At 40.2% G+C, this 13,050-nt stretch overlaps 1 protein-coding gene across 1 annotated transcript in view; it reads left to right on the plus strand.

Annotated features, from left to right (window-relative positions):
• The first annotated feature begins 6,617 nt into the window (after nucleotides 1–6,617).
• The window catches only part of Alms1 (ALMS1 centrosome and basal body associated protein), a 202,822-nt gene continuing 196,389 nt past the window's right edge, over nucleotides 6,618–13,050 (plus strand). The window contains exons 1-2 of the mRNA XM_076833468.2: nucleotides 6,618–6,983; nucleotides 8,303–8,305. Of these exons, the coding sequence (XP_076689583.1) occupies nucleotides 6,618–6,983; nucleotides 8,303–8,305 (369 nt within the window). The remainder of the gene's footprint in view (nucleotides 6,984–8,302; nucleotides 8,306–13,050) is intronic.

Raw genomic sequence — 13,050 nt, forward strand, 5'->3', positions numbered from 1 at the left:
AGAATGAAAAAGATGCTACCCTCATGTGGCTTATATTCTAGTAGAAAGAAATAGAACAAAATTAAGAGTAAACCCAGAGTGTTAAATGTGCTATGAAGAAAATGTCATGCTGTGCAACTGGGGGCAGCTCACTTCAGTTAAAGAAGCTAAAATACGAATTACAAGCCAAGAGAATGGCTGTAAGGGGAATGTTCAAGGACGTAAAGGAGGCCAGTGAGACTGGTGTTACCGAGCAAGTAGGAGAGAAGTGCCAAATTAGGTTGGAGAAGTAGGCAAGAATGCAGGCTATGCTAAAGAATTTAGATTTTATTCTGCACACAACTGGTAGGACTGATGGATATTTAAGTAACAGCAAAAGGTGAATCCATTTGTATTTTGAGAGTCATTTAGGCTATTGAGGGAAGAATGGATTGTAAGGGCAGGAATGGGGGGCAGGGGACCAAGGAAGAGACCACCAGTGGTCCAGGCAAGAGATTCTTGTGGCCTGCTAGGGAATGCCTACCAGGAGAAAGAGAAATGAAGGTGTTTTGAGATATATTTGCTAGATTAAAGGAATAGTCACCCTCATGTGGCTTATATTTCTCAGTACAGCACCAGTCTATGTTTAGACTGGTGCTGTACTGAGTATTGGTACCTTCCCTTCTCAGTGGTGTTCTCAGCAATTCATTAACATTTCTATACCTCCCTAACCTTAGTAAACATTCTACTCTATCTGCCCTGCACTCTCAATAGCTGATCTCCCTTGATATTTCACAGAGAAAAGAGAGTTGATCTTATGTTATTACTGTGTATGAGGATTGTCAAAGTTATTAATTCATAATTGGTATCCTTTGAACATTTGTGTTCCTCAATGCATGTATGGAAATTTTAACACAAAGTGATAATATTAGGAGGTGGAGGCTTTGGAAAATAATTAGTTCTCTTATAAAAGAGGACCAGCAGAGCTCCCTCATCCCTTTAACCATGTGAATTTACAGTGACATAAATACAGTCAAGGAGGAAATATTGATACCTTGATCATGGACTTCCCCTCCTCCAGAACTGTGAGAAATATATTTGTGTTGTTTATAAGCTATCTAATCTGTGGTCTTTTGTTGCAGCAACCCAAAAGACTAAGAAAATAATTTTATGAGTGGCTTCATGAAAAATATCCCCAAGATGGTTCTAGGAATCCAGTGGAAGCAAACCTAGATACTGTGATTTCTGCTGATCAAACTCAATCCTCTAAAAGGAGGAAGGTATCATCCAATTTCTGTTACTTTAGCTTCTGGCAAAGTGACTGGCACTTGATTTCTGCACAATAAATATTGGTTGAGTATGAGAGATTGAACATACAGATAATGATCAAACTATATATAAAGGTAAAATTCTGACTCACAACCTGCAGCAATCTGTCCAGGAAGTTAGCCCAATGTTATGGTTTGGATGTGAGGTATGTCCTAAAAGCTCACATGTGAGACAATGCAAGAAGCTTCAGAGGAGCAATGATTGGGTTGTGAGAGTCTTAACCCAATCAGAGAATTAATACCCTGATAGCGATCATCTGCATTTCACCTATCATAGGCAGTGGCTCATTTTGATAGCTCCCGTCACTGCTGTTTTTTTCCATGTTCTCAGAATGTTCTGGCTTAATGGTTTGTGGAATGTGGTGACTGAGATTGGAGGTTCCTGACTGCTTCATGGCTGTGGCATGCCTGCTAATATTTCTGTGCAAGGGTACAGGATGCCTAGTTGTAATGGTGACACAGCAAAGAGGCTCTGTGCCAGAGTCTTATCAGTCTCCACCTTGACCTCAGGCACATAGCTTCCAGGGATAGAGAAATTCTGAGCTTGAGGAGACGACCATAATGTTTCACCAGCTGCTATTTCTGAGTCCACCTGCTTAATGGTAATTTTAGAGAATGGGTTTCCTGAAGTGCTTCAGGAAGCTCCAAGCATTGCAACAATGAAATAGCTATAAGAATGTTTCTAGCCCTGTAACTTTCTAGTGCACAAAGAACAATGCCTCTGTAGTCCTTAACCTCTTGATTATGAGACCCTATATAAATAAACCTGCTAGGCCAGCTCTAGAGTCACTGTTTCTCCATCAGAGTGCAGTGTTCCATCTGATCCTACCTTTTCCTCAATCTCTGTGTGTGTGTTTTTCTTAATCCCCCATCATCCCTTGCTGGTTTCTAGGGTTCAGTTGTGCAGGTCACGGCAAGGGTTGTCAGAGACCCTTTCCCTGGGTTGCTTTTAGCATAGTTCCCATAAGCTGAAGTTTCATAATGTTTTTTTTTTTGCCTACATTAATAGTAATCTCCCAATTCATCAGCTCTAATATTTCTTCATATGGGACCTCATCTCTTCTTTGCCTCCAGATATTGGTGATATTAAACTTATTTAACATCTGGAATGGGAAGGACATGGGCTAAGATATCCAAGATATTCCAGGCATTTGCCCTTTAGTTTTTAGATCCTAAGGAGATTTGGGCAACAGAAGGTAATGGGGTTGGAGAGTGAAAGAGTATTTTTTTTTTTTTGTGCTCCTTTCATAAAAGAGATTTTATCATTTTAAATAGCTTTTATTTATTCCTTCATTGGGCAAATATTGAGGACAACTCCATGGCAGGCATAATTCTGGGTGTTACAGTTAATGCTATGAAACAGGCTTTCTGCTTTTGTGAAGCTTATATTCTTTTTTAAAAAATATTTATTTATTTTTTTAGTTCTCGACGGACACAACATCTTTGTTTGTATGTGGTGCTGAGGATCGAACCTGGGCCGCACGCATGCCAGGCGAGCGCACTACCGCTTGAGCCACATCCCCAGCCCCGTGAAGCTTATATTCTAGTGGGTGTAGACAAAATAGATAAACACATGGAATGTTGGTTAATGATAGATATATAAATAAGAATCAAGCAGAGAAGTTGGCTGGAGTATGATGGAGAATATAGAGATAGATGTCTTACTTACATCTTAGATGGGTGATCAGAGAAGACCTCTGAATTTGATCAGAAATCTTAATGAAATAAAAGAGGGAATAATGGGTATGTAGGAATAACGAATTTGAAGGCCCTGTAGGGGTGTGCATGTGCTCCAGTCTTAGATTTTTTTAAAAACTTATTTTTCAGTTAGTTGGACACAATACCTTTATTTATTTATTTTTATGTGGTGCTGAGGATTGAACCCAGGGGTTTGCACATGCTAGGCAAGTGCTCTACTGCTGAGCCCCAATCCCAGCCTTTTAGATTTTTAATGGACCAGTTTCTTAATTTTTTCCTTAAATCTGCCCTTTGCCTTGTAGTTGAACTTCAAAACCCTAATTAAGATATCTTTCCTCTGTAATAGATTTTTGCTTCCATCACCTCTGTTTATTCAGAAGGAGAGAGAGAGAGAGAGAGAGAGAGAGAGAGAGAGAGAGAGAATAAGAGGAGGAGGAAGATGAGGAAGAAGGGGAGGAAGAGTTGGTAGAGAGGGAGGAGAACTAAGAAGAAGAAAGAGGATGAATAAGAAGAGGAGGAGGAAGAAAGGGAGAACATAATGGTGTCATTCTTTCATCGTCTCTTGGCATCTACATGAAGAAAGAGCTGCACTATGAGTAAGGCAGGTCCAATCTGAGTAGCTCCTTGGGTCTGTATGTAGATTAGACATAAGGCAGTAGGAATCGACTTTATTTTGGGTTGTCTGACTCTAAGTTTTTATGTATATAAATAATACCAAAATACATTTGGGTGCATTCCTGCTATGGGAGGTGAAAATTGGGAACCCAAATCATGTGTAAGTCCTAGAATCAGGACCCTCTGTTCAAATTGTATGGATAGGTCCTATCCTCCCCATGGGTCTTGACCTATCTTTTTCTAATTCTTTGGGCTTCTGCCTTGACAGATAACTATTATAAATAATGGTAATTTTTCCCTTCAGAGCACATCAGACCTTAATTTATGCTTACCATTTTTAGCTAGAGTCTTTTGCCATAATCTTAGGCAGTATAAAAACTCTATGTACCTATCTATCTATCTATCTATCTATCTATCTACCTACCTACCTACCTACATTTGGGCCAGAGATGGAATTATGCAGTGATTTTTGAGTGATAAAAGTGTATGTGTTGGGGCTGGGGTTGTGGCTCAGTGGTATAGCACTTGCCTAGCATGTGTGAGGCATTGTGTTCAGTGATCCTCAGTGCCATATAAAAATAAATAAAATAAAGGTATTGTGTCTATTTACAACTAAAAAAAAAAGTTTCAAAAAAAGTGTATGTGTTGGGGGAGCAGTTTCTGATGCCTCCAAAACTCTCTACCATATCTTTCCCTGAGAAGATCTCAAACATATATCTAAATGGCTCTGAGAGCAAATGGAGCCAAGAAACGAAAAGATACATGGTACTCAGAATCAACATCCCAGATAAACAGGAATGTCTGAATATTCATTTGGGCAAGAGTTGAACCTCCCAAGGGGGTAACGAGCAGGAAACACAGGTAATAGGAAGAGTCTGAATGACAAGGCCTGGGTTGTCAGATTGCTCTGTACTTCACTGACTGAGAACTCTCTGCTGCTATCCTTTGGCAACTCCATCTTAACGCCTACTGTTATGAGTACCAGAGGAAAGACCACCAGGGCATTTACTTGGCCATGGAGATTGGTACTAGAAGGCAGCCTGGAAACTACAAAAGCCTTAATAAATCTTTGATGAGGAGGTACTGTGCTTCAGAGCAGAAATCAGAATTCTGTAAGTGGGCATGCACCCCACTCATAGTAAATTTGAAATTGTCACAGAACTTATATCATCACCATCTTTTATCACTGGTCTTTGGCCAAAGATCACCAGAAACACAAAGTTGGATTTGTTTGTTGCAAGGGAGAATACATTAGGATCATGTTAGGTGATTTGAGGGGAAGGTTTAAAGAAGCAGGCTTAATTTTTTTTTTTTTTCCCCAAAAAGGCAGGGCTTTGTTTGGAAATGGATGCTGTCAAGGACAGAGGTAATTTTATGATTGAATATCTTAATGAATCTTACCTAGAAGAAGGGAAGAATATAGTGATGCCAGAGCTGTTAATTAGTAAAATGCTTAAATGAGACTAAAGAGAAAGATGTTTGGCATGTTTGTGATTTGCATAGCAACATCATTTTTGTCTGTGCTTAAATGAGGTTATGTAGTGGTCTTGCTTTTTGCCTCACTTTACCACAGTCACAGAATGACCTTGCATGATGTTCGAGTTTATTATGATATGAATATGATTTGTCCCCTTTGAAACTCATATTGGAGTTTAATCACCACTATGAGGTATTAAGAGAGTGGAAACAATCTAACTATGGTGTTTAGGGGAGGGGCTTTTAGGAGATGACCAGAATTAGATAAGGTCATCAGGGTGGAGTCTCTATTATTGAATACAGGTGGCTTTATAAGGGGGGGAGATAGAAAGATAGATAATGGGGGAGGGGTAGAGAGAGAATATACACACAACATGTGCCTCTTGCTATGTGATTCCCTGCACTGCCTCAGGACTCTGCTAACAAGGTCATCATTGAATACCGTCCTTTGGCTTTGGACCTCCTGAAATGTGAACCCAAATAAACCTCTTTATTTAAGACATACTCAGTGACATTTTGTTACTAGCAACAGAAAACAGATTAAGACAGTGTCTTTGGGGCTGGGGCTGGGGCTCAGCGATAGAGAGCTCACCTGGAACATGCCAAGCGCTGGGTTCGATCCTCAGCACCACATAGAAATAAAAAAATAAAATAAAGATATTGTGTCCAACTACAACTAAAAAAAAAAAAAAAAAAACGACTGTCTTGTGAGCACGTTTGGGCTTAATAAAAGGATGCCATGCCAGCTCCTACTAACACAGAATCTATTAGTGTTAGGCCAGTTCCCAGATGCCATAAATTTCTCAATTCCATCCTATCCCCTTTTTAGTCAACGGGAGACAAAGTCAGGCCACAGGTCATTAATCTTCAATTTTCATCACTGCTGAGTTTATACTGATTTGGTAATAATAATATTGTCTAACAGTAGGTATACTTTCCTTCCCCTCCCCCTCCCCTATTTCTACATTGATTAGTTCCTTTAATTAGCACAATCATCCTATTACCATTTTGTAGATACTTAGAGCTACACTGTAAGTGGTCATACCAGGATTTTAACTCCCATCTTCCGATGCCACCACTCTATTCTTTTCTTAACCCGCTCCTCTCTACGTTAGTTTTCAAGCGCCCCCTATACAGCCTGTCACAATGGCACCAAACCTTTAAAAATCTATAATTTACCCTAGGGTCTGACCTCTCCTCGGTGCAAGATCAAAAATCGAGGCTAAATTCTCTCTGTATGGGTCCCTCCGCGCCCAATAGGAGCCCAGTCCGGGTTTATTGTGAGCTTACAGTACTATGAGCAAGGTCTCAGCCGGTGACGGGGCGAAGCGGTGTAGTCGCCTCTCGAGATTCCCCCCACCTGGGGCCTTCTCGCCCGCCCCGCGGGGCGTCCTTAGCAACCCGCGCTCTCTCCCAGCCCCGCCCCGTGGGAGGCGGTGGCGGTATTTGCGCCTGCGCAAGGCCACAACCGCCAGCGAGCCCTCTTCCCCTCCCCTCCCCTCCCCCCCCCTCCTCCTCAGCCGCCCGGAGCGAGAAGCCAACATGGAGCCTGAAGATCTGCCGTGGCCTGGCGAGCTGGAGGAGGAGGAGGAGGCGGAGGTGGCGGCAGCGACCGCGGCGCAGACGGATAGGGCCCCGAACTCCGAAGAGACCGTGATGGGGAAGGTGGAGGAGGTGAAAGAGGTGGAAGAGGTGGAGGAGGAGGCGGGGCCGGGGCCGGAGCGGGAGTCCGAGCGGGAGCCCGAGTTGGACTCCGGCTTAAACTACCAGTACCAGCCACTGGAAAGTACGGACGACGAGGAAGATGAGGAGGCCAAGGCTTGGCTGCTGGCACGCCCCGGCGTGACTTTTCCCCCATTGCCACCGCCGAGGCCGCGCTACTCACAGAGCGAGAGTACCTCTTCGGAGGTGAGGCGGCCGCGGTGGGGTGTGGGGCGGCCGAAGGGTCGCGGGGACCCAGGACCCAGAGCGCGCTGCTCTGCGCGCGGCTTGTCGCGGGACCTGACAGCTAAAAAGCGCGCCTTCAAGGCTTGTGGGTGTATGCTCGCCTTCGGGTCCCCGACTCCAGTCCAGGTGCTGTCCGACTACTGCAGATCCCCGGTTCTTTCTCCTGTTTCCTCCCTCTGGTTGGGTCTCGGGTCTTTTCAACGAGGACAGATGTTAGGGGGAGCCAGTATTTCCCAGGGGGTATAGTTAAAAGCTTTAGAGAGCAGGTGGGGCTTTTTATGCCCCGAGGGAAGGGAAAAGGGCGGCGTAGGACTGGGGGGAGAGAGTGGCCGCACTGGGAATAACTTGCTGGGAGGAGATAATTAGCAGATGAGTTTAATTGAAGTGCAGGAGTCCCCATAAAGAAATAGAGTGAATGTGTCCACTGCGTCATCTGGTGGTCTTGCCGGGCTTCCTGCAGACTGTGTTTTTCCGGACCCCCGTTTGTATCCATAAATGTGCCCCCAGCTTTTGGGAGGGACTTAAATGCAAGAGATTTGTGATACAGCCCCAAACACAATGTAATTCAGAATGGATAAAGAGCTTTTTGTGGTTGGTCCGCAAAGATCATTTTGAAAGTAATCATACATATAATTTATTGCTTTACAAGAAGCAAGACCTGTGCTGTTCACTGGAACCACTAGCCACCTGTGGGTCTTTGTATCTTAGTTAAGAATAAATAAAGTTACAGGGTTTGGAAGGCGTTGTTCAGTGGTGGAGTGCTTGCCTAACATGTGCAAGACTCTGGGTTTGATCCCAAGCACGAAATTGGGGGTGAGGGATAAAATTAGACATTCAGTGTCTCCTTTGTTTTAATCACTTGTCAAATGCTCTTTAGCCATGCTTGGCTAGTGGTTAACATTGGACAGAGCAGAAATATATAGACCAATTCCATCTCATAGACCAGTTCCATCATCACAGAGATGCTCTAGACTGGTGATCAGCAAAGAGCAGTTGTTTCGCTTGGTAAACATTCCAGGGGGTATGTAACTCATTATGCAAATATTATTAAGAATTCACCATGTGGCACATATTGCTGGATGCTAAGGAAACCTTGATGAACACAAACATTTTTGGTCCCTACCTTCCTAGTATTTGGAGGCTAGAGAGGGAGGCAGATAAAATTCAGATGATCACATAAAAGTAAAACCCATGTGATGCTAAAGTACTATGAAAGTTATTATTTTAGTATTTGCTAAGGTAACCTGGCCTTGTCAGTGAAGGTGGAGAAATTCTTTGAGAAGGTTATGATAAAACTGATATCAGAAGACAGACTAAGGTTAACTAGACAAAGGGCAAGAAAGAGCCTTTTAGTTGAGGAAAAAGCATGAAGAGAGATAATGTTGGTTGGAGTAAGCCTGGCATTTTCAAGGAACTAAAGGCCAATGTGGTTTGAGTACAGACTGCAAGGCTTTGTGTGCTGTGTCAGGGATTTAGGGGCTTTATGCTTGGAGATTTGGGAAATCAGTGAAAATGTTTAAACAAAGGGGTGTATAAGATTTGTGCTTCAGAAAGATCACTGTAGCAGAGTGAACTGCTGTGATAGCAGGGTGGCTTAGGGAACAGCAGTGATAAGAGGCACACTAATTAGGAGGCCACTGCAAAATTGCCATGCAAAGATAATGATATTTTGGAATAGGAAAGTATTGATATAGGGGAAAAGTGGACAGATTCAAGAGGTACTTTCAAAGCAAAATCTTTACCCTTAATGGATTGGACAGGACATGTTCACGAGTTAGGTTATAGAGTGAATGCTGTGCTAATATTGAGATATGGCCAAGCTTATGGTGGGTTGGTGGCCATGGGGGAGGTAATGGAATTGGTTAGGTGAGTGCTAAGATTATGAATTTAGTTTTGAAGATTAGAGGAGAGGTTCTGACTGGAGATTTTAAATTGTAAGTCATCTACACTTAGACCATAATTGAAGCCATACTTTAAAAAAAAATAGTTTCTTTTAGTTGTAGATGGACATAATACCTTCATTTTATTTACTTTTTTTTTTTTTTTTTTTTTTTTTTAATGTGGTGCTGGGGATTGAACCCAGGACCTTACACATGGTAGGCAAGCGGTCTACCATTGAGCTATAACCCCAGTCCCTGAAGCCGTACTTTTGAATGAAGTCTCCTAACTTATTTTGTTTTATGACCTCTTGTTTGAATAATGATGAATATTTAAATTTATACCTTCAGGACTTCAGTAGGAATTCTAAATGAACTCACTACAGACAGTGTAAGAAAATTATAACAGTGACTTATCTGTGTATTAGAAGAATCTTGCTTCTTAGAGCCCAGTGTTTCCCCAGGGGTTTTTTGTTTGTTTTTGTTTTTTAGAGAAATCAATTATTATTTCCTTAGAAAATATATGAAGATGTAGGTGGTCTTCTGTATTAAAGATAGTGTTAAGGGGATGTAATGAGTATTAAGCTAACTTTTCCTTTAGTTCACTGACATGAAAACTTATTGGCAAAAGTTGAAAAGTGTTTAAAGGAATAAAGTTCAGTGTTCCTTGCTAGAAATTTATGAACTATGAATTTTTAAATTTTTATTTTGCAATGCCAAGGACCAGACTCAGGCCCTTGCTTATACTTAGGCAAGCACTCTGCTACTAAGCTATACTCTCAGTTCTGAAAATTTTTGAAGATATATTAGTTGTGTAGCATTTAGTGCAGTATAAAGTGTTCAGAGGATGAGATCAAATAATAGGAAACATTAATTTCACTTAATCTGTTCAAAGTAAATAATAAAATTCTAATTCTTGATTTCCTCTTTTACACATCTCTCACTAGGTAGGAAAGGTGTTTTAGTGGTGGTTTAGTGGGCATTGATTAAGTTTCTAGTCCTGTTATTGAGACTGAGATAAGCCACGGAACTGTTTAAATCCAAAGCAAAATGTTACCAGTTGTAAGTCTTTTTTAAGAGTTCAGGGAAGTGAGGGATTCAGAGCCTTTACTGTTTTTGTTTTCATGCTGGTCCCCTAAATACCTGAGCCAGGCTGGCGAACATAACTCATTGTGGAATGTGTCACTAGAATTTATTAGTCTTCAATTTTAACTGAGTTATAGACAGTGCTTGGTAATCTATTTCCTCTGTCAGCCTCCAGCACTCTTCAATGTTATTCTCAAGCCCCCACTCCAGCAGATTACCGTTTCACAGATGAGAGAGAGAATACAAGACTGAACCTTTTACCTTGTTGGTATTATGCCATTTTCATAAAAGGCCTAGGATGTTTTATTAGTCTGTGTCCTGAATTGGTTTAAATCTATATGAATTTTCCCCTTAGTTTTGAAATTTTTTCACCAGTGAAACTATGCCTCTGGATTCCTCTCAGGGTTATAGTTTATCTATAGGCACTTTCTTTTTCTTTCATTTTGGTACTTTGTTATTTTCTAGGAAGGATTTCTAATTAATGATAATGGAGTTATTAGTCTTCAATTTTAACTGAACACAGTGTTCTTTATTTTTCAATTTTATGTAGTTATTTTCATTTCTGATTTCTAATTTTGTTTTATTTTTCTCTTGATTTGAGTTGGTAGGGGTTTATTTTTCACCCAAGGAAGCAGCTCTTGAATTTAAGTTTAATGCTATTACTTTTCATTTTTTAATATAATAATTTTATTTTAATATTTTACTTTTTCCTTAGTTTGCTTAGATTTTTTAACTTATTATGTCAAGGGCTTAATTGTCTTATTTAAAAACATTTTAACAGCTTTATTGACATATAATTCACCCCACACAATTTAACATGACAATTCAGTGCTTTCAATGTATTCATAGATAGGTTCCATTATTATCATAGTCAATTTTAGAACATTTTCCTCACTTCTGAAAGAAATATTGTACACTTTAGATAATATCCCCCATCTTTCATTCTCCTGAGCAACCATTATTCTATTTTCTGTCTCTGTAGATTTGTGTCTTCTGTGTATTTCATATAAATGGAATCATACTGTTTGTTTTTTTGTGACTTACTTCTTTCATAGCATAATTGTTTTCAGGATTCAGCCGTGACATAGCATGTATTTTTTTTCATTCCTTTTTATGCCTGAATAATGATATATTGTGTAAATAATATTTTGTTGATCCATTCATTAGCTGATGAACATAATTTTTTTTTCCTCCCCATCTTTGTCTGTTAGAAATGCTGCTGCTGTCAATGTGGGTGCAAGTTTTTGTGTGAACATGCGCTTTCATTTCTCTTGGGTATATATCTAGGAGTAGAATTGCTGGTAGAGGTGGTAATTCTATATTTAACCTTTTAGAACCTAACAGATTGGTTTTCAAAGTGGCTGTACCATTTTATTTTCCTACTAGCAGTGTACATAAGTTTTAGTTTCTCCACACTCTCACTAGCACTTGTTATCTGACTTATTGATTATAGCTATACTAGTACATGTGAAATGGTACCTCATTGTAATTTTGATTTGTATTTCCCTGTGGCGAATGATGTTGAACATCTTTTCATATGCTTATTGGTCATTTGTATACCTGCTTGGTAAAAATATTTAGATCTTTTGTCCATTCTTTTAAAAAAATTTTTTATTTTTTATTCTTTTTAGTTAAAATTTTTGATATATTATACATACATGGAATGTAACTCCCCCCCACTCTTTTTTTTCTTTTTGAAAAAAAAGAAAAAAGGTTTATTGCTTTGCTAGCAAAGGAGAAACACAGGGGACTCCTGTCCCAAAGATTGTGATTCTGCCCATCAGCAGGAACAGGGGGCTATTAAAGAGGTGACACAAAGGCTACATTCTACATGTTCTCTGTCTGAAGTTGTAATTCACTTATTAATTTGGGAGACAGTCATTTTTAAGATCTTCTGGTACCATCCCTAAAGTCTGTATTACTTGTTTCTATGGTGGGTGTGTATTCAGGGACATATAACTCTGCCTAGGTTGGGGAAGAAAGGTAATCCTGTTTTCCCTGAGATTAGGGAGGGAAAGAGATTAGGAAAGCTGGGAGAGAGGTAGAGAAAGGAATAAGTCCATTTAAAAAATAAGTGGCAGTGGCAGAGTAGCAAGGGTTATATTCAAAGGATAAAGTGGACCACTGTTACATTTCCCTACTGTTATTTCTACATAACATTTCTATGGAAAAATAGGCGACAACATCTCCAAACTGCTTCCTGCTGAAAGGGGGCTAAGTTGGGGGAAGTAACCCAAAGTCCTTATTCTCTATCTGGTGGGGTGTGGACAGTTAAGGGGATTCAGCATCAGAGCAGTTCTGAGTTCTACAGGGGCAGATGGTGGTGACTGGACAAGGCATACATGGGGCAAGAATCATGCTAAGATAATAAAGAGAGCAAAGCATTACTTTTTTGTAAATAATTAGCACAAAACAATCAATATTTCAGCCAGTCTCTGAAAAACCATGAGTACAGTAACTCAGAATCTTATCCCTGAAAAATGGGTCAAGTTCATCAAGGGTAGGAGGTTAGGAAGATTTGTGAGTCTATGAAATCAGACTCAAATTAACTCAGGACAAATTTGTGACTCTTGTGATCATTATTATTAAGTACTCTCACACAAGGACCCTTCCTTTATAGCCTCCAGCTTTACTTTTGGTGGGGCTGATACAAGTGTACATCTTATAACTTCCCATTTTTGTGATTGTACATGATATGGAGTTGTACTGGTCATGTATTCATATATGAACGTAGGGAAATTTGTCCGATACATTCTACTGTCTTTCCAATTCCCATCCCTTTTCCCATTCCCATCCCTTTCCCCCTCATTCCACCCTGTCCAGTCAGGTGGCTGAATCCCACCCCCCCCATGGTGAGTCAGCATCTGCATTTCAGAGAGAACATTCATTCAGCCTTTGTTTTTTTGGGATTGGCTTATTTTTTGCCCATTTTAAAATTGGGTTATTTGTCTATTATTGAGTTGTAAGAATTGTTATATTTTCATATGTTTCCTTTGTCAGATATATAATATGCAGTTTTTTTGATTTTTTTTTACATTTTTTTTATATAGAGTATCTCTCTTTTT

The sequence above is a fragment of the Callospermophilus lateralis genome, chromosome 14 (genome assembly GCF_048772815.1).
Source record: "Callospermophilus lateralis isolate mCalLat2 chromosome 14, mCalLat2.hap1, whole genome shotgun sequence".
NCBI classification, from domain to species: domain Eukaryota; kingdom Metazoa; phylum Chordata; class Mammalia; order Rodentia; family Sciuridae; genus Callospermophilus; species Callospermophilus lateralis.